The 20,880-nt window shown below is 47.3% G+C and overlaps 1 protein-coding gene across 2 annotated transcripts; it reads left to right on the top strand.

Annotated features, from left to right (window-relative positions):
* The first annotated feature begins 1,226 nt into the window (after window positions 1-1,226).
* nudcd1 (NudC domain containing 1) lies at window positions 1,227-16,714 on the top strand. 2 transcript variants are annotated; one of them, XM_044138834.1, is made up of 10 exons: window positions 1,227-1,445; window positions 3,826-3,980; window positions 5,536-5,721; window positions 6,490-6,673; window positions 6,804-6,995; window positions 7,966-8,173; window positions 8,939-9,083; window positions 9,308-9,422; window positions 15,723-15,882; window positions 16,357-16,714. In XM_044138834.1, exons 1-10 carry the CDS (start codon window positions 1,331-1,333, stop codon window positions 16,430-16,432), a joined length of 1,536 nt encoding a protein of 511 aa, XP_043994769.1. In that variant the 5' UTR covers window positions 1,227-1,330; the 3' UTR covers window positions 16,433-16,714. The 2 variants fall into 2 exon arrangements, with proteins under 2 accessions (XP_043994769.1, XP_043994768.1); XM_044138833.1 differs by having other exon boundaries at window positions 9,303-9,422.
* The last annotated feature ends 4,166 nt before the right edge of the window (window positions 16,715-20,880 follow it).

The following is a 20,880-nucleotide window of genomic DNA, read 5'->3' as shown; positions in this document are numbered from 1 at the left end:
ATGACGTCGAGCTTCGCGTTGCGCTCCAGAAAACTGCAAACATCGAGACCAATATGAACAGCGCAATAAACGTGAAAACAGCCACGAATGAACGTGTCCGTAGTTGGCAATAGTTATAATGGCAAGTTAGCACCGTTATAATTATTAATATTACGGTAAGTGTCGCAGCCATCTGAGCTGTGGAGCTGCAGGAGGAGATCTGTGCGCTGCGCTGACACCAAACGCAGAGCCGTAACGCAGAATCTGGGGGGAGGGGGGGCTTTAAAATCCTTCTTAGAGTCTTGGGGGGGGGGGGGGCGCAGCAGGCATTGTGCTCCTTGGAGGGGGGCTCACCCTTTCATACTTTGAAAACCCCTGCTCTAGTGGATTCTTCTGGTCTGGACGCCACTGGGTGAGAGCTGCAGCCCTGAACCGACCAGAGGAGGAGGGAGGACAAGGACTTATTGACATCGTGTCACGGATCACGGCTTCTGCTAAGGAAAGCAGGACGAAGGGGACGATGAACATCTGTTGTTGCTGAGACAGGTTCTTTGGATTTGACTGGTCTGACTCCTTTCTACCAGTCTGTACTAAATGCTTGGAAGATTCTCCCCTCTGAGAGAGAGACTCATTCAACACCTGCAATGTGGGTTTTTGAAGAGCCTCTGGTTGGAAACGGCTCCTCTCATCTGGTACGATAAGAGGGAAGCCGTCTGTGGCCAGTCTGATGGACAATCTATCATCCAGCAGACTTGAGTTAAGGCTGAAAGGAGAAAGTTGTGCCTCTCTTCCAGACTCCTTCAGAGCGTTTGCTGTTAACAGTTCTCAGTCTGACCAATGGGATGATGAGGATGAGGAAATGTTTCCTTCTCTGATTGTCTCTCCTGCAGTGGATCAGCGGCAGGATGAGCCAGAATTGTTGCTGTCGCTCCAGGATTCACCTTCAGGTTGTTTTCAAGGGGAAGAACGTTTTGCATAATGTCTGTGTGACGGTGCTGAGTTCAGAAGCCGCTTCTCTCTCTCTCTCTCTCTCAAGCGTCCCTCGGTTCGGACAGGGCAGGTGGAGCTGGATGGTTCCGCTGGGAACAGATTCGGAATCCTTGTGGTTCCGGTCCAATAGCTGGCATATTCCTCCCAGAAATAAGTTAAAAATACATCACATGAGTCCTAAATGTAAAATCCCGGTTAAAGCGCGTTTAACCGGGCAGAGAGATCAAGAACTCCTCCTCCCATGATGCACCTGGAGGTCCGCCGCTTATGGGCTCCGTGTGGAAACAGGAAAACGTGAATCTTTCGCTTCACCATCGTTGTTCTGTTTGGGTTCTGTTTGGGTTCTGGCTGGACGGAAGTCATGGCCGCAGCGAACTACAGTCTGAAGGTGAACCGAGACCTGCTGGACCCGAACTTTGAGAGCTACCGGCTGTCTCTGGACCCCATCCCGACCTACACCGTGGAGCTGGACGCGGGTGAGGTTCCGACAGCAGCTGAGCGGAACCTTTAGAACCCGGGTGTCCAAAGTGGGTCCCTGAGGTCCGGCATCCTGCATGTTTTAGTCTCCCTGGTTTAACGCACCTGGATCCAGTGAAAGGAAACGTGGACCCGCTGAAAGGTTGTTAGTAAAACCAGGGAGAGAATAAAACCTGCAGGACGCCGGACCTCCAGAACCCACTCTGGGTCCCCCTGATTTAGAACATTTAGAACCTGAGAATAAAGTCTGACCTGGACCGGATCATGGTGGTCCAGACTTTCTGCCAGAATTTCCAGTAAACTTTAACTGGACCAAAAGGTTCTGCGGACCTCCTCAGGGCCCAGATCAACAGAATCGTGGTTCTGTTCATATCTTATCGACTCAATTAACAACCTCTGACGTCATCCAGACCTGGTCTGACGTCATATTTGCTGTTTGGAGCAGATTGATCATAACTGACCTGACCTCCACCTTTTCTGGTCCAGAACCAAAGAACCAGCTGTGGTTCTGGACACTAAGAGGTTAAAAGAGGTTAATGTTAACTTTGAATGAAGCAAAATAAAAAGTTTAAATCAGATTTTAAAAAAACAACCAACAGCTGCAACATTAAATCTACAAACTTTTTATAACAAATTTCATTTGAAACAATTTTATTTATTTCTTTTCTACAAAACAAATCACAAACGTCAAAATATTTTCAGTTTTTCCCTTTGTGGGTCGACCTGAATTATCTGGACTTTAACTCCATCCATCCATTCATTCATTCATCCATCCATTCATTCATCCATCCATTCATTCATCCATTCATTCATCCATTCATCCATCCATTCATTCATCCATTCATTCATTCATCCATCCATCCATCCATCCATTCATCCATTCATCTATCCATCCATACATTCTTCAATTCATTCATCCATTCATTCATTCATCCATCCATTCATCCATCCATCCATCCATTCATCTATCCATCCATACATTCTTCAATTCATTCATCCATCCATTCATTCATCCATTCATTCATCCATCCATCCATTCATCCATTCATTAATCCATTCATCCATCCATTCATTCATCCATTCATCCATCCATTCATTCATTCATCCATCCATTCATTCATCCATCCATTCATCTATCATCCATACATTCATCAAGTCATTCATCCATCCATTCATTCATCCATCCATTCATCTATCATCCATACATTCATCAATTCATTCATCCATCCATTCATTCATTCATCCATCCATTCATCTATCATCCATACATTCATCAATTCATTCATCCATTCATTCATCCATCCATCCGTCCATCCATTCATCCATCCATTCATCCATCCATTCATTCATTCATTCATCCATTCATTCAGTCATCTATCCATCCATTCATCCATCCATTCATTCATCCATCCATTCATTCATCCATCCATTCATCAATTCATCCATCCATTCATTCATTCATCCATTCATTCAGTCATCTATCCATCCATTCATCCATCCATTCATTCATCCATCCATTCATCCATCCATTCATTCATCCATTCATCCATTCATCCATTCATTCATCCATCCATTCATTAATTCATTCATTCATTCATTCATCCATTCATTCATTCATCCATCCATTCATTCATCCATTCATTCATCCATCCATTCATTCATTCATCCATTCATTCATCCATCCACTCATTCATCCATCCATTCATTCATCCATTCATTCATCCATCCATTCATTCACCCATCCATTCATTCATCCATTCATCCATTCATTCATTCATCCATCCATTCATTCATCCATCCATTTATTCATCCATCCATTCATTAATTAATTAATTAATTCATTCATTCATTCATTCATTCATTCATCCATCCATTCATTCATCCATCCATTCATCCATCCATTCATTCATTCATTCATTCATCCATTCATTCATCCATCCATTCATTCATCCATCCATTCATTAATTCATTCATTCATTCATTCATCCATTCATTCATCCATCCATCCATTCATCCATTCATTCATTCATTCATCCATTCATCCATTCATTCATGGCTCTGGTCTGGATGAAGCTACTGGACGTGGGTCAGGATGAACCGTGGTTCTGGTTCTGTCTAACCCAGGGCTGGGCACTCCTGGTCCTGCAGGTCCAGAGGTTCGGTCTCCTGCAACCTTTAGATGTTTCTCTACTTCAACGCACCTGAGTCGCATAATGAGATCATCAGCAGGATTCTGGAGAACCCGACTGGTTCTCCAGAGAACCAGCTGTTGCGTTCAGGTTGTTGGACCAGGGAGGCTCTAAGAGTTGCAGGACACCGGTCCTCCAGGACCAGGACTGCCCACCCCTGGTCTAACCGGTCCTGTCCTCTGCGCTGCAGCGGTGGAGGAGCTGCAGCTGAAGGACGCTCACTACACCCTGGAGCACCTGCAGGCGTTCGGCATGTTCAACCACCTGCAGCTGGACCCGTGGTACCAGGACAGCGTTCTGTTTGTGGACTCCAGAGGACGGGTTCTGAGCCTCAGCGTGACCCTGGTGAGTCTCTGCACCTCCAGAACCGGCTTACTGGACCTGACCCACTCCGGTTCTGCGGGAAGGCTCTGTTGCTCTGAGGGTCCAGCAGGGGGTGCTGTTGCTCTGCAGCTGGCTCGATGCAGCAGGCAGTTATTAATGATGGTAAATTAAAGGATTCTGAAGAAGTTCTGTTGGGTCTGGACTCTGTCAGGTAATAACAACGTCAATAATCGCAGCAGTGATTACGGAAATGAGTTCTGGTTCTGATCCAGGTCGGCTGCGGAGCTGCTTTTATGTCCGTCTGTAATCAGAGATAATGACTAAATGGTGATCATCCTGTGTCCTCTGCTTCGGCTGCGCTGTTAGCAGAGGACTGAACCAGAACCAGAACCAGAACCAGTCAGTCTGGTTCTGTTCTGACAGGCAAGACTGTTGAAGTCGGTGAACACGACTCCGTCCTTTGGTTGACTGGCAGCCGCTGCGTTTAGCTTCTCATGCTAAGAAATGGGAAGTGCGAAATAAATAAATATACATCTGATTAACTGTCTGATATTACAAGTGTGTATTTAAATTATTTAATGACATATGTAATCATCTGATTAAGAGTTTATTTTATGGTGAATTTATTTAATGACTTAATGTATTAATTTTGTCCTTTTTAATCCTCCATATAGATGTGCCTGATCCCTCCCTACCTTTGATCAACAGTCCTTTGTCGTGTTTGTAGTGTTTTACACAGAAAAATGATAATTGCATATGCCAACTTGACAAAAAATTAATTTAAAATCATATTTAGGCACTTTGTTAACACCAGCGTCAAACTATTTAGTCTAATATTTTTTTTTTATATTAAAACCTGAAAGATAACTCAGTTTTTAAATATTTTTTTCTGCACAACGTAATTAGAAAACATGCCTGCTGATCACACTGAAGCTAAGTTTAATGAGGTAAATGGTGAAAGATGCTCTAATGGTCCTAATGAAATGTATGAAAGGTAAACAGGAGGCTGAAATTGCTCTTCCTGTTTGAAGAGCTGAACCACACAGTGGTTCTGGTTCTGATGGCCGTGTTCTTTAGGCTGTAATCAGAAGGAGCTCCTGAGGTTCTGATGGGAGTACCAGATTATTAACCCAGATTATCCACATCTTCTCCAGATGAGCACCAGAACCTCTGGGTCCATTTTCCCCAGAGTGGGCATGGCTCTGCTTTCTGGGCTCTGATTGGTCAGAAACCAGGAAGTCCTCCAGCAGAGCGAGGCGCCCTGAGACCCTTTGGATGGAGAAACTGGTTGAATCCAGAAGGTTATGAAGATTTTACTGGGTCAGAACCATCACCACTCTGATCTGAACTTTCTAGAAGAAAATCTGGAATAGATTAAGCTGGAAAGTGGATCACGGTCCAGCTTCCTGTGACCCGGTTAGACTCTGCCTGGTGGTTCTGATGGACCGGATGGCTGGGATACGGAGCTCCAGTCAGGCCCGAGTTCTGAGTGAAGTGTTACTGCAGAGATGATCTGTGTCCGGTGACCGGTCCTGAACTGGTTCCTCTCTGGACTCTGCTCTGGTTCTGGTTCCAGGATACGGCTCTGGGGAAGCCCAAGGAGGTCTTCAGCTTTGGTTCCGAGTCCGGCCGGGCCGAGGATCGGCTCTGCGCCTCCATCAGCCTCACCTCGGCCACCTGGGCGGCGCTGTCTGACGGCACCGGGCAGCTGCTGCTCCTCCGCACCGGCAGGAGGGGAGACGGCGGAGCCTGCAGGTGGGAGGTGAGAGAGACAGATGGAGGGGTCGCAACCCCAACTGCTCATCTCAGCATGTACAACGTTGGCTAGCTTCATTGGACTAAGCTGCACCAGAACCATGAGGAAGACCTGGGATAGATCTGAAGATAAGCCTAGCATCAGGCTAGCATGTGGCTGACATCAGGCGAACATCGGGCAAATATCGAACTGGCACCAGGCTAGCATCTGGTTAGCATCAAATTAACATCATGCTAACATCAAGTTAGCATGAGGCTAGCATAGGGCTAACATCTGGCTTGGATCGGGCAAATATCTCACTGACATCAGGCTAACATTGGACTGGCATCAGACAGCATCATGCGAACATCAAGCTAGCATCAGGCTACCATCTAGCTAGCATCAGGTTAACAGCAGGTTGGCGTCAAGCAAACATTGGCTAACATCAGGTTAGCATGAGGCTAGCATTGGGCTTACATCTGGATAGCATCAGGCTAACATCTGACTGACATTAGGCCAACTTCAGGCTAAAATCAGGTTAGCGTCAAGCTAGCATTAGGCAAACATTGGGCTAGCATAAAGGCTACCATCTTAAGGTATGAGCATCAGGCAAACAATGGGCTAATATCAAGTTAGCAGCAGCCTGGCATAAGGGCACCATCAGGCTAACATTGAACCAACATTATGGCGCGCACCCTCCGGTCCGCTCCACTAAGAAGGTTGGGGACCACAGATATAGAGAACATTCTGTCTCTGGGTTTAGTTCACTTCCTTTATCTCATGCGGTTCCTGCAGGTTCTGTTCAGCGACCACATGGGGGAGCCGTTCACCATCCTGCACAGCGTCTCTCACGTTCAGGGTGGCTGTCACTCCGTAGAGGTGCTGCTGCTGCGTGTGCAGAAGGAACCGCTGGAGTCCACAGGAAGCGGCTACTCTGTGTCCCTGGAGTGGGTCACAGTGGGCGGCGCCGCCGGATCCGGTGGGTGAGCCGGACCAGAACATCCCTGCGGAGACGGGGGATTTTCAGGAAGCTTCCTGACATTTGCTCTGATTAATAAAGCAGATATTAAAGATGGCTGAAAGCACCTTGTGCTGGTCTCCACCTGCAGGACAGGAGAGGAAGTACGAGGTGAGGAAGAGGAGGGTCCTGAGAGGGAAGTCGGTGCCGCACTACGCCGCCGTGGCACCGCGGGGTGAAGGGCTGATGCTGGCTGCAGAGAAACCGTTTGTCTTTACGCACGTCAATGGCCGACCTGTGGAGCCGCCGCCGCCACCGGAGCTCAGCGAGCTGGACAAGACAGGTGGGTCAAAGGTCAGACTGGGTCAGAGGTCAGATTGGATCCAGCCTTAAACTATTGTTTTTCTTGATTTTATCTGCGAAACAAATTAACACAGAGGTTGAAATAGAATCTTAAAAGTGTGGCATACTTTTATTTTGATTAGATTTATTTTACAAAACAAAAAAGGAAATAAAATGAAATGTGTTTCTCCAAACTGTTTTCCCTGTTCACTCAGCAGCTCAGAGGAAGCAGGAGAATATCTGCTGATCATATTTAATATGTAACCTCTCAGTTTTCATAATCCCTGGATTTCAGAAGTAAAATGTCTGCTCAGTGCTTTATGTGAGATTGTTCACATTTACAGCCGCCACCATCGTTTTTTTATTTCATAAATCGGAGCAGGCAGGGTCTCAAAGAAGCTGCTCGTTTCAAACTCGTTTCAAACTTTGAAAATTATTTGAATCCTAACATGTAGCAGCTAACGCTAATGTCAGCATCCATTTCTGAAGAAGCAGAATGAACCCTCTGCTCCAGCTCGATGGTGGAAGAACAGATTAAAAACTTTAAATGTATTTGGAGTTTAACTTAATTATTTGATACATTAGCAGCACAAATATGTTTAGAATTTAAAATGTTGCCCATTATTGTCAATTTTATGGTTTTTGATTAAAATGTGACTAAAACTGGGCGTGATGTGGTGGCGTAAGGGATAGCGCAACCCACATTTGGAGGCTTTGAGTCCTCGACGTGGCGGTCGCGGGTTCAATTCTCGGACCCGGCCGACGTTTGCTGCATGTCTTCCCCCCTCTACTTCCCCCTTTCCTGTCAGCCTACTTTCGAATATGGGACACTAGAGCCACAAAAGACCCCTAAAACTGAATCACAGACCATGAAATTAACTTGATGAAAAATTGCAATCAAATGCCACCACTATAGAAGTTCCTATTGTTATCTTGGGCTTCTGGCCTGAGCCGGTCTGCTCTGGTTTCAGATCCGCTGTACTTCTGGCAGCAGACGGCAGAGGACCTCACCGTCTGCGTCCGCCTTCCTGGAGGCGTGGCCAAGGAGGACGTGAGCTTCCGGCTGACGGCGGACAGCCTGAGCATCGGGGTTCGGGGCTGCCCCCCGATAGTGGAAGGTCAGCTGTACGCGTCTGTGGACCCTGAGGCCAGCGCCTGGACCATCAGCGACAGCAACAGGTGGGGTTCCAGCAGTCACTGTTTGGACCTGCAGTTCTTTCGACCATTGGAGGTTGTGTTACTACAGCGCTTTAGCATTAGCTTCTGCTACATATAGTGTTACTACAGCCCTTTAGCATTAGCTTCTGCTATGTATAGTGTTGGTGTAGCCCACCTCCCTCTCATCCAGAGGTAGGTGGGCTCCACCGAGGACACTTTGTCAGTGCTTCTCGCCTCTGACACGCTGAGGTGTAATTTGGAGTCGTGTCACATTTATTAGCGTCACATTTCAGTAACAAGTCAATTCACCTTTACGTGATAAAAACACAACAAATAAAAAACGTTTACATTTCAGAGGCAGAATAAAAAATGAATCAATAATCCATCAAACTCCAACCAGCCGAGTTCGCCTGAAAGGAACTCAGGGTTTCTCCATGTCTGGTTCTGGAGCCATGCTCCTGGTTCTAGTCAGAACTCCAGCAGCAGTGTTCTGGACCGTCGGGTTGCCAATCAGACTTGAGAAGACGCTGCTGCTGGAATCAAACACTAAAGAGAAACTAAAGCCTGGATGAGTTTCTCTGATCTGAGACTTTAGTCCTCTGGTTCTGGAAAGGTTCTGCAGCTGGGACAAGCCCCACTTTAGAACCGAATTTATGTGGCTCTGGGGGCTCAGGATTCTTTGTCTTCTACTCTGTGCTGTTCATGGCAGATCCTGGTTAACACAGCAATTTGTGTTCTAACTATGCTAACAGAGCTAACTGTGCTAGCTGTGTGTGTTGCCCCCAGCCTGGAGGTGAGCCTGCAGAAGCTCAGTGAGGGACCCATGTGGCCGGAGCTGGTGCTGGGGAACAGGACAGGGGAGCTGGTGCTGAGCAACCAGCAGGCAGCGCTCATCCACGACCGCCTGACTCACCTAACCTCTGAGGACCCGGTGAGGAGCAGCGCCATGCTCAGGATGAGCAGCAGGAGGGCGGTTATAGACCTGGGAGGCAGAGATGATCCGCAGCATCAAGCTGTCGCCATGGCAACGTTGTGCCAGCTCACTCTGAGTAGCCTGGGTCTCCGGCCCGGCCGGTTTCTAGCACAACCACTTTTTCATATGCTAACTGATGCTAATCCGCGGCGGCTGATTCTCCTCCTCTGTGTCCAGAACAGCGAGCAGGAAAAGCCGCCATGCAGCTCCCAGGAGCTGGAGGACTGCGACGGTTTCCCCGACGACGGCTTCAGCCTCACACACTTCGACGGGGAGACGCTCAGTCCGACCCAGGTGGTGAGTACCAGATCCAGAAACAAGACCAGAACCAGAACCTGAAACAGGACCAGGATCTGAACCCAGTGACGTCCGGTCAGGGGAGGCAAGTGAGGCAGAGCCTCACCTGTCATAATAGAAAAATATAATGATACAATTATTTATGTTGCTATGCTACACTGTGGATGGTACTATGAAGTATTTATTTTTCATTTAGCTTAACCAATTCTGATTATTTTTTCTTCAAAATCACTGAATTTTAGCATTTTCCTATTCGAATGCTTAGAAGCTCATGATCCCAGACATTCAGACTCCACTGCAGAGTAAGAGACAGTAACAGCAAGCTAGCCATGGAGCTGGCAAAGGAGCTAGCCATGGAGCTAACCATGGAGCTAACCCTGGAGCTGGCCAGGGAGTTAGCCATGGACAAGTCATGGACAAGTCCGCTAGCCGCGGAGCTAATAATGGAGCTAGCCGCGGAGCTAATAATGGAGCTAGCCATGGAGCTAATAATGGAGCTAGCCGTGGAGCTAATAATGGAGCTAGCCGCGGAGCTAATAATGGAGCTAGCCGTGGAGCTAATAATGGAGCTAGCCGTGGAGCTAATAATGGAGCTAGCCGTGGAGCTAATAATGGAGCTAGCCGTGGAGCTAATAATGGAGCTAGCCGTGGAGCTAATAATGGAGCTAGCCGTGGAGCTAGCCCTACAGTAAAGTGCAGCGGTATATTTATAGTTTTCTCCTCTTACCACTTCAATCACTTATTATGGTCATTTTTAAGGTAATTACAAAAACCATAACCTAAAACCAAACTACTGCACCATCATACTACTGAATGTCCTGCTCTCTGTGTGGGAAATTTTTGAGTAGTGTTGTTGTTGTTGTTTTTTTGTCGCGTTTTCAGTTGCTATGGCAACGAGTCTGCGCTGCGCTGATACACAGGGCGAGAGAGAAGTGGTGTCGAATTGTACTTTAAAAGATTTTCCCTTTTCTGTGGAGCATAGCACGAAATTAATAATATCTACATGTCCACGTTTGAATAAAGTAACGGAGTTATTGTACGGCGGCAGCGCGGCTAAGGATGACATGTTGAAGAATAATCTTTTTGCCCTCCAGCGTTGTCCGCATGCGCGAATTTTCCTTATGTAAACAATAATATGCAGGGGGTCTATATTTGTAAATCTGATTATGATTAAATCAGAGCCTCACCAGCTATGAACCTCACCGCACGTCACTGAACCAGAACCTGAACAAGACCAGGTCCAGTCCATGGGTTCAGTCTTCCCGTCTCTTAAGAGGCTGGAATCGGATCCAAGAAAAGTTTCTAGAAAACAGAAACCTGGTTTCTAAGTATTCTTAGAAATTCTAAACTCGTTTGTGTTCCGGTCCGGTCCGGTGACTAAATATACCAGGATTATTGATCTTCAGGTTGATGAGGAAGAGAAACGTGATTATTGATCAGCAGCTGATCAGTAATGAGATGCAGGTTCTGGATTCATCCCAGCTGAACCTGCCGACCCGACCCCAGGGGTTCTGACTGCGGCTCCTAACCACAGAAGCAGGCTGTGGTTCTAGTGACTGGACCTGCCTGATGGCGGTTCTGATGATGGAGTCCTGAATTGGACCAGCACCAGATTTCTCTCTAAACAGTGGGACTCACAGCAGACGGGGAACCAGAACCAGGACCAGAGGGAGGTCCGGTAGCGAGAAACCTGGACTCAGACGAGCATCCCGGGTCGGCGCCGCCAAGCATTGTGGGCCTCACGACGTTAAACTGAAATCTGCCTGATTCATGGTGGGTCAGACAGCGAACCCAGTTCGGTTCTGAAGGCCAGCATCTGGGTCAGAAAGTAGCCAGAACCTTAATCTGCTGGGCACAACAGCAGACAGAGAAGCAGAACCAGGACCAGAACCTTCTCTGCCAAGTCGGACTTTGAGCAAACATTAAAGTTTCTGATTGGTCTAAAAGAGGAGCTGATGTTCTGAAAGCATCAGGCAGTTCTGGTACCAGAGCCAGGTTCTGATGGGCTCTGAAACCCACCAGAACCTCTGAGGTCCATCAGTACCTCTGGTCGGACTGAGTTCAACCAGTCTGATGGGTTTATTAATAAAAACTGATAATGTGTTCTGTAAATTCAGACAGATTTTATTTTTAATCATTTTTATGATCAGAAAATATTTTTGAGGTGTTTCATGAGGTGGCAGGCTGGTGCTGCTCAAGGTCCAGACGGTTCTGATGTCCATATCTGGTCTGACCCAGTTTATGACGGCAGTTTGGTCAGATAGCATCAGCCTTCATCTTTCTTCCTCTTCGTCATTCCAGGAATTATCTCAGCATAAACATCTGGACCGTAAAACAGATGGATAACAATATAAATTCCCTGGATGGAAATAAAGCCCATGATGCATTGCTGCATCCTGCTGCCTGTCGCTGAGCGGAGAGACGATCAAGATCCTCAGGAAACAGAAAAGGCTACCATCTAGCTAGCATCTAGAGGAAACAGAAATCATCCATCCATTTTCTTCCTCTTATCCTGGTCGGGTCGTGGGGTCAGCAGTTTCAGAAGGGAGGCCCAGTCTTCCCTCTCCAGTCTCGTCTTCCAGCTCCTCCAGGAATCTCAAGGCATTCCCAGGAATCTCAAGGCGTTCCCAGGCTAGCAGAGAGACATTGTCCCTCCAGAGTGTCCTGGGTTTCCCCTCCTCCCGGTGGGACATGAACTCCTCACCAGGGAGGCGTCCAGGAGGCATCCTGACCAGATGCTCCTCAACTGGCCCCTCTCGATGTGAAGGAGCAGCAGCTCTACTCTGAGTCCCTCCAGGATGACTGAGCTTCTCTCTCTAAGGGAGAGCCCAGACACCCTACGGAGAAAACCCATTTCGGCCGCTTGTATCCGTGATCTCGTTCTTTCGGTCATGACCCAAAGCTCATGACCATAGATGAGGGTGGGAACGTAGATCGACTGGTAAATCGAGAGCTTCGCTTTTTGGCTCAGCTCTCTTTAGCGCCCGCTTGACGGCAGACGCTGCGCCAATCTGCCTGTCAATCTCCCGCTCCCTTCTTCCTTCATTTGTGAAAAAGATCCCGAGATACTTGAACTCCTCCACTTGGGGCAGGACACCCCCCCTGACCCGGAGAAGGCACTCTACCCTTTTCCAGCTCAAGACCATGGCCTCAGATTTGGAGGCACTGATCGCCATCCCAGCCACTTCACACTCGGCTGCGAACCGCTCCAGTGAGAGCTGCAGATCACGACCTGATGAAGCCAAAAGAACCACATCATCCGCAAAAAACAGAGATTTGATCCTAAGGCCACCAAAACGGATCCCCTCACCACCTTGGCTGGTCCAGAGATTCTGTCCATAAAAGTAATGAACAGAATCGGTGACAAAGGGCAGCCCTGGCGGAGTCCAACTCTCACTGGAAACGAGCCCAACTTACTGCCGGCAATGTGGACCAGACTCTGACACCGGTCGTACAGGGACCTGACAGCCCGTATCAAGGAGCCCAGTACCCCATACTCCTGGAGAACCCCCCACAGGGCTCCCCGAGGGACACGGTCGAACGCCTTCTCCAAGTCAACAAAACACATGTAGACTGGTTGGGCGAACTCCCAGAACCCTCCAGGACCTGCTGAGGGTGTAGAGCTGGTCCAGTGTTCCACGACCAGAACCAGAACCACACTGCTCTTCCTGAATCTGAGGTTCAACAATCAGACGGACCCTCCTCTCCAGAACCCCCGAATAGACCTTGCCAGGGAGGTTTAAGAGTGTGACCCCCCTGTAATTGGAGCACACCCTCCGGTCCCCCTTTTTGAACAGGGGGACCACCACCCCGGTCTGCCAATCCAGGGGAACTGCCCCCGATGTCCATGTGATATTGAAGAGTCGCGTTAGCCAACACAATCCTACAACATCCAGAGCCTTAAGGAACTCCAGGCGGATCTCATCCACCCCCGGGGCCCTGCCACCGAGGAGCTTTTTGACCACCGAGGAGCTTTTTGACCACCTCGGCGACCTCGACCCCAGAGATTGGAGAGCCCAACCCAGAGTCCCCAGGCTCAGCTTCCACAATAGAAGGCATGTTGGTGGGATTGAGGTCTTCAAAGTATTCTGCCCACCGGCCCACAACATCCTGAGTTGAGGTCAGCAGGAGACCATCCCCACTGTAAACAGTGTTGGTGCTGCACTGCTTCCCCCTCCTGAGACGCCGGATGGTGGACCAGAATCGCCTTGAAGTCTTTCTCCATGGCCTCTCCAAACTCCTTGAACAACCAAGTTTTTGCCTCAGCAACCACCCGAGCCGCATGCGCTTCGCCCGCCGGTACCCTTCAGTTGCTTTCTGAGTCCCACAGGCCAAAAAGGCCCAATAGGACTCCTTCTTCAGCCTGACAGCTTCCCTCACTGAAGGTTTCCACCAACGGGTTCGAGGGTTGCCGCCACAACATGCGCCGACAACCTTTTGGCCACAGCTCAGATGAGCCGCCTCGACAATGGAGGTACAGAACACGGTCCACTCAGACTCCATGACCCCCACCTTCCCCGGAACGTGTTCGAAGTTCTGCCGGAGATGGGAGTTAAAGTCTCACAGGGGATTCCGCCAGACGTTCCCAGCAGACCCTCACAACACGTTTGGGCCTGCCAGGTCTGACCGGCATCCTCCCCCACCAGCAGAGCCAACTCACCACCAGGTAGTGGTCAGTGGACAGAACCGCACCTCTCTTCACCGGAGTGTCCAAGACATTCGGCCACAGATCTGATGAAACGATGACAAAGTCGATCATCGATCTGCAGCCTAGGGTGTCCTGGTGCCAAGTGCACATATGGACACCCTTATGCTTGAACATGGTGTTCGTTATGGACAATCCATGACCAGCACAGAAGTCCAACAACAGAACACCACTCGAGTTCAGATCGGGGGGGCCGTTCCTCCCAGCCACGCCCCTCCAGGCCTCACTGTCGTTGCCCACGTGAGCGTTGAAGTCCCCCAGCAGAACAAGGGAGTCCCCAGGTGGAGCACTCTCCAGTACCCCCTCTAGGGACTCCAAAAAGGATGGGTAACCTGAACTGTCGTTCGGCCCGTAAGCACAAACGACAGTCAGGACCCGTCCCCCCACCCGTAGGCGGAGGGAGACTACCCTCTCGTTCACCGGGGTAAACCCCAACGTACAGGCACAGAGATGGGGAGCAACAAGTATGCCCACTCCTGCCCGACGCCTCTCACCTTGGGCAACTCCAGAGTGGAAGTATGTCCAGCCCCTCTCAAGGAGACTGGTTCCAGAACCAGAACCATGCGTCGAGGTGAGACCGACTATTTCTAACCAGAACCTCTCAGCCTCACACACACTAGCTCCGGCTCCTTCCCCACCAGAGAGGTGACATTCAACGTCCCAAGAGCTTCTGCAACCGAGGATCAGACCGCCAGGGTCCCCTCCCTCAGCCGCCACCCATCACACAATGCACCCGACCCCGTTGGCCCCTCTCACCGGTGGTGGGCCCATGGGAGGGGGGGCCATGTTTCCTCTCCGGGCTCCATGGGTAAAAGCCTGGCCACCAGGTGCTCACCATCATTGCCCCCCCCAGGCCTGGCTCCAGAGTGGGGCCCCGGTGACCCGCGTCCGGGCGAGGGAACACCAAGTCCAAAGTTGTTTCTCATCATCAGGGTCTTCAGGCTGCACTTTGTCTGGTCCCTCACCTGGACCTGTCTGCCTTAGTGACCTTACCAGGGGCATGAAGCCCCAGACAGCAGAGCTCCCAGGATCATTGGGGCCTCAAACCCTCCACCACCATAAGGTGGCAGCACAAGGAGAGGGGAAACAGAACTGAATATGAAATTAGCTCAAAGCTAAAGGTCTGCTCAATAAAATCCACAATGTTTAATTAATTAATTATTAAGTTACAAATTAAATCAATAACTGAGCATCATTAGTTTACTCTGATTCAGAATAAAACTGAAAAATATCAAACTGATTTGTGATCAACTACAAGTTTAACTCTGAACAGCAACAAGCTAACAACAAGCGCTGTGAAACAATGAGCATCAGTAGACAGCAAAGGACTGCTGACGGATGTCTGTCTGTCTCTGTCTCTCTGACGGATGTCTGTCTGTCTCCGTCTCTCTGACGGATGTCTGTCTGTCTCTGTCTCTCTGACGGATGTCTGTCTGTCTCCGTCTCTCTGACGGATGTCTGTCTGTCTCCGTCTCTCTGACGGATGTCTGTCTGTCTCCGTCTCTCTGACGGATGTCTGTCTGTCTCCGTCTCTCTGACGGATGTCTGTCTGTCTCCGTCTCTCTGACGGATGTCTGTCTGTCTCCGTCCTCCAGGTGAACCTGGGTGGACATCAGTTCCTGTTCTCCGTGAACGTGGACCCGTCTCAGATGCCGTGTCTCTGTCTGCGTCACGATGTGGACGCCCTGGTTTGGCAGCCACGTCCGGACCGACCCGGCGACCTCTGGGAGCACATCGCCACCTTCAACGCCCTAGGTGAGGAACCCAGCGGGTCGGATTTAGATCTGAGGTTCTGCTGCAGATCTGGGAGATGTTTCAGAAAAGCTTCACTGCTTCTCTGACTAATGAAGCTCTGGCTGCAGAAACTTGGACTTTTTATACCAGTTTCTTGGAGTTTTGGTCTGTTTGTCCTGGCAGAACCGAGTCGGGATTCTGGCTCTTACACCAGATGTTTGCATTGCCCTCCTGCAGCCCCTCCTAGGAAACAAGAAGCAGGAAGTGTTCCTAACAGAAAGCATGGATTGTTCTGGGTTGATGTAAACATGTGAAGTAAAACAGATTAAATATATTTTTAATATTTTCTCTGAGCATTAAAAACTTTAAAATCAGATAAAAAGTTATCAATAATAAGATGACACAATGGTCAGAGCTGATCACAGCAAGCTGCAGGAGGACATCTCTGTCCCCTCAGCTTGTCTCTGTCCCCTCAGCTTGTCTCTGTCCTCCCAGGTTACGTCCAGGCGTCCAAGAGGGACAGGAAGTTCTCCACCTGCGCTCCAGATTTCTCCTTCGCCGCGCTGTGTGAGTGTCTGCGCCGCGTCTTCCTCTACCGACAGCCGTCGCCTGTGGAAACGGTCCTGTTCAACAGGAAGCAGGGCCGCCAGGTGGGACAGGTTGCCAAGCAACAGGTGTCCAGCCTGGACTCAGACAAAGCAGTCCTGGGCTTCAGAGCGTCCAATGAGAGACTGTTTGTCCTCACCTCATCCCGCCTGTTTGTCCTGAAGGTTGACAATAAGTGAAAAAACCAACAGGAAACTTTTAATTCAATAAAACAAAAATAAAATAATCTGATTTATTCTCAGGATTCTTCGAAACGGGATTTATTAAACCGGCATAACACACACATAACACACACCTAAACACTACAAAAGGCCAAGTCCACCTCTCTGCAGCTAACAGGAAGGGCGGGATGGTCCACTGTCAGTCTCAGACCTTATATGGAAATGGGACCATTGCACTCCAGAAGTGAAGGGGGCGCTATTTCCTATATTATCTGTGGTCTTACGTTTTTATTTCCTTTAGAAATCTGTGATATATCTTCACCTTTAGGAAGGAATTTCACTCTCAGCATGTATTTAAACTTCTCTCTTTTATTTCCTTCAGCTCAGCTCACTGTTTTTAACAAATTCTGTAGCTTTCTGTGATCTTCTAAATCTGCTCTTTAGTCGCATCTTTTCGGGCCTGATACTGCCTCTAATGGCTTGGGGTGGTAATGTTTATGCCTGCATATCATTTATTGCAGGTTTTGGGTCCAAGTTCAAAAACTCATCAATCTTTGCCCAAAATTGTTTGCAGCATGAAATGAATCACCTCTGCCCCACAAGCTGCCGCTCTGGGCGGTTGCCCATGTTGCCCCTAATTGGAAACCGCCTTGCCCTGACTGGCAGCTGAGAAGTTTCTGAATAATCTGTTTTTCTGTTACATAAAAACAATCTTTTTAACTAATTTCCTGATTAATGACCGGTCTCTCCTGGAAGCGCTGGGCGGATCAGTGTTTGGTCAGGAGAGAAGTGATTCCCTGCAGCTTTTATTCAGTAAAACACGACAACAATTTCTGGGGAAAAGGGAAGAGTTTTGTTGATCGCAGTGTATGTACACATGGAACCACCGAATGTTTTCTCTGACAACGGCACAGATTGAAATCGGAGTGCAACGGTTCTGAAACGTTTAAAGCTACAGAACCGTCTTCAGCTAAAATCATCACAGCTTTAGGAATCGGTTCTGACAGAATATAATCATAATGTCAGATGGTTGCCATAATCATGCTGGTTGCCATGGCAACTCCCTCCTTTTCTGCCCTGCGTTTTGCAGCCTTTGTAAACTTTTTATTTTCTCCTCCATGAGAGATAATTACTGGACCTGCCGAGCCACCGTACTCCGCCCCAGCAGAACTGTAATTACTGCGCCTCTCCGCTTTGTTACCTAATGAATCCGACCCGGTGAAACAGAACCAGAACGCAGCCATGTTGGAGCTGAGACAGAAAGTTCCTCATCTCTCCAGAACAGAACCTATCAGAACCGTCATGAACCCGGTCCAACCGGTGCTGAGCCGGTTCTGCTCGCATTGTGCCTGAAGGCGTTATTAACCTGCAGAAGGTGAATCATGATTGCCTGCCGTCATCATCTTCACTATTATCATCATCATCATCATTATTATTATTATTATCATTAATGTTATTAGTGTTAGTTTCATGGTTTCATGGTTTCACAGTTTCATCCACCAGAACAAACCAGACACAAACATCCGGGTCTCGGTTGGAGTCGGATCTTTGCTGATTGCTGACGGATCGTTAAAGGACAGAGATGTCTTGAGGTTGAAGTTGAGTCGACCCAAATGCAGCAGGCCAGAGACATCAGATGGTTTTGAGAATTTAATTAAGAAAATTGACAAAGTCCACTTTCTTGTTCCCTGGATTCTTAAGTCCACTTTCAAAGTCAAGAGTCCAGTAAACAAGAAAGATCCAAAAATAAAACAAAACTGAAGACACGAAGGGGACGGGTGATCCAGGGAGGGATGAAGGTAAGGAGACGGACTGTGAGTTGACTGAGACAGAGCAGCTTAAATACTGGGAAGATGTAAAAATCACCTGGGCTGGTGAGGTGACTGGCTACAGGTGAGAGCAACGGAGAGAATACAGGTGAACAGGAAATAATACAGAGACTAGAGAAAAACTTGGACTAATAAAACATGATAAACTAGGCCAACAGGAAAATGACTACAAACAAGAAACATAACTAGAATCGCCAAGGAAGAAACAGAAGTGGAAAACCAAAAATGCAAAACCGAACTCAAACAACCCCAGATCCCAACAAGAAAACCCCTCAGAATCTTTCAGAATAAAGTCCAGTTTATTCAGTAACGGGTAATTTGGACCCAGATTCTGGGCAGAACCAGTTATTTCTTGTGAAGAGAGGTGTATACTTCCTAGAAGTTCTGGTTCCTGCAGATTTCTGGTTTTGGAGGAAAATGGGTCGACCTTCAGGTAGGACAGAGCTGCACTCTTATTTTATTCACCAGAGCTTTATTTTGAAAATCAAATGTAGAAACTCTTCCTGTTCTTGTTTTCTGACTGCAGGACTGAAGATCCAGAACTTTCCGAGTGTCTGTCCGTGTTGGAGAGTATTTGGTTATTCGGCTTGTTGGATGTTTTTGTTGGCTAGCTGTCGAAAAACAAATAAAATAGCCGTTTAGACCAAAATGAGAAATTCTTCAACAGAAAGGTGCCTTGTTGCTAAATTAGTTAGCTGGCTAGCTCGTTGGTTAACGTGGTTGCCAGCTAGGTAGCTAGCATTAGCTGATTTGAAATATGATTATTATTTTTTTAGTAACTGGGAGCTGAACCGGACCTTCTGGTTCTGTGGCTTGAACTTGACATGTTACTGGTGTTGAAGGAAGAAATAATAAGTTAGCTTAATTTGGAAAAAGCTTGGCTCTCTCTATTTCTTCCTATTTCCCGGGTCCTTCCAGCGAGCAGCGTGTGCCAATCAGGAACGGCGATGCGTGATTACGTCACAGAGTTACAGCGTTTAATTCCACACAAGAAGCGTATGAATTAACAAGAAAACTGCAGCGTTACAGAAAATGTACATTCTTTACCTGAGACAAAAGAATTAAAAGACAAAGGGACAATGACAGAGAAAGAAAAAGCAAAGACGTGTCTTTGGAGAAGGCTGATGCCAAAACGGCATAATATGACAGCAATCTGAATTATTAACATTGTGCACTAACTTTTATAGTGAAGGCGTTTCTCTCCTTGTTAATGTATTCAATTAAGGCGTACCCCTGGTTCGACCAACCAGGAGCTCCCCTGGACACTCAGAGGAACTTAAACCTTCCCTTAATTTCACGCCAAGATCAAAGGCCATTTGCTCTCTGGAAGAACAATGGAGCAAGCAGCTGCATCCTGGTCTTCTGGGCTCTAAGGCCATTTGGGCAAATAAAAGCATAAAACAAGACTTCACAGATACCTGTGAAATTCGGAGTGCCTCCTTCACAAAGTTAAGCTCAGTAAAAGATTATCTTCACAAACCTAATTCTGGTCTACTGCATTCAGCATTTTTCAAAGATTTAAGTCCTTGCTTTATCACATAAAATCAACAGCACAAAATGAGGTACAATTCCTTTTCTAACCTATAAAACATAACATTCAAACAATTTTCTAATACTAAACAACACATTTTCATTGAAACCCTTTCCATTTGATTCAGATATTATCATAGACAGTACAATTTTCAAATACATTCAGCATTCACCATTCTAAACTTAGATAATACACTTTGGTTAAAAACTTGCTATTAATACTTAGAAAAATGTTAATGATCTCAACATTCTATGTTGTATTTTAGTTTAAACCATGCCAGATGTGATTAAAAGACCTTTGATGTTCTGTGAACCCAACAGAGTTCTGTTTCACAGGCAATACTAATTTTATGACCTCCTGACCTCTGATAACACAGCAGGAGGAACATCACAGAGAAATCACAGATTTGACCTACTTCTAAATATTTACCGATAGAATAGTTTTAGTTTCAAATCCTTTACACAAACCTGTTTAAAATTAAGAAATTTATTCAAAATCAGACTGTTCATTATAACCTTTACATCTGGGGTAAGATTAGCTGTATTAAGCACTAAAAAATAATAATTTTCCGTAACAGTCCCCCTTTTGAGGTCTATTAAATATAGGCCTCACAAATAAATTGATTAAGCCTTCTAATAGAGGAACCAAACCTATATAGTACACTAAATTATATCAGTAGCCAAATTATATAACACTGGTTTATTTTGGATTTGTGCCAGGCTGGGATTGGGTTAAAATCTGGGAAGGAAGTCGGGAATAATCCGGCTTCCGGTCCGTTTTTCTTCGACACGTGTTCGTCCAAGACACAGCTGGTTTTTCCTGACTGAAGTTTTCAGGAAATGAGAAATAAAAATGAAGACGAAGAAAGAGGCTTAATAACAGAAACAGTAAA

The sequence above is a fragment of the Gambusia affinis genome, linkage group LG14 (assembly GCF_019740435.1).
Source record: "Gambusia affinis linkage group LG14, SWU_Gaff_1.0, whole genome shotgun sequence".
Classification (NCBI taxonomy): domain Eukaryota; kingdom Metazoa; phylum Chordata; class Actinopteri; order Cyprinodontiformes; family Poeciliidae; genus Gambusia; species Gambusia affinis.
Note: the sequence above shows the minus strand (reverse complement) of the source record. Positions and strands in the feature narration are given on the sequence as shown.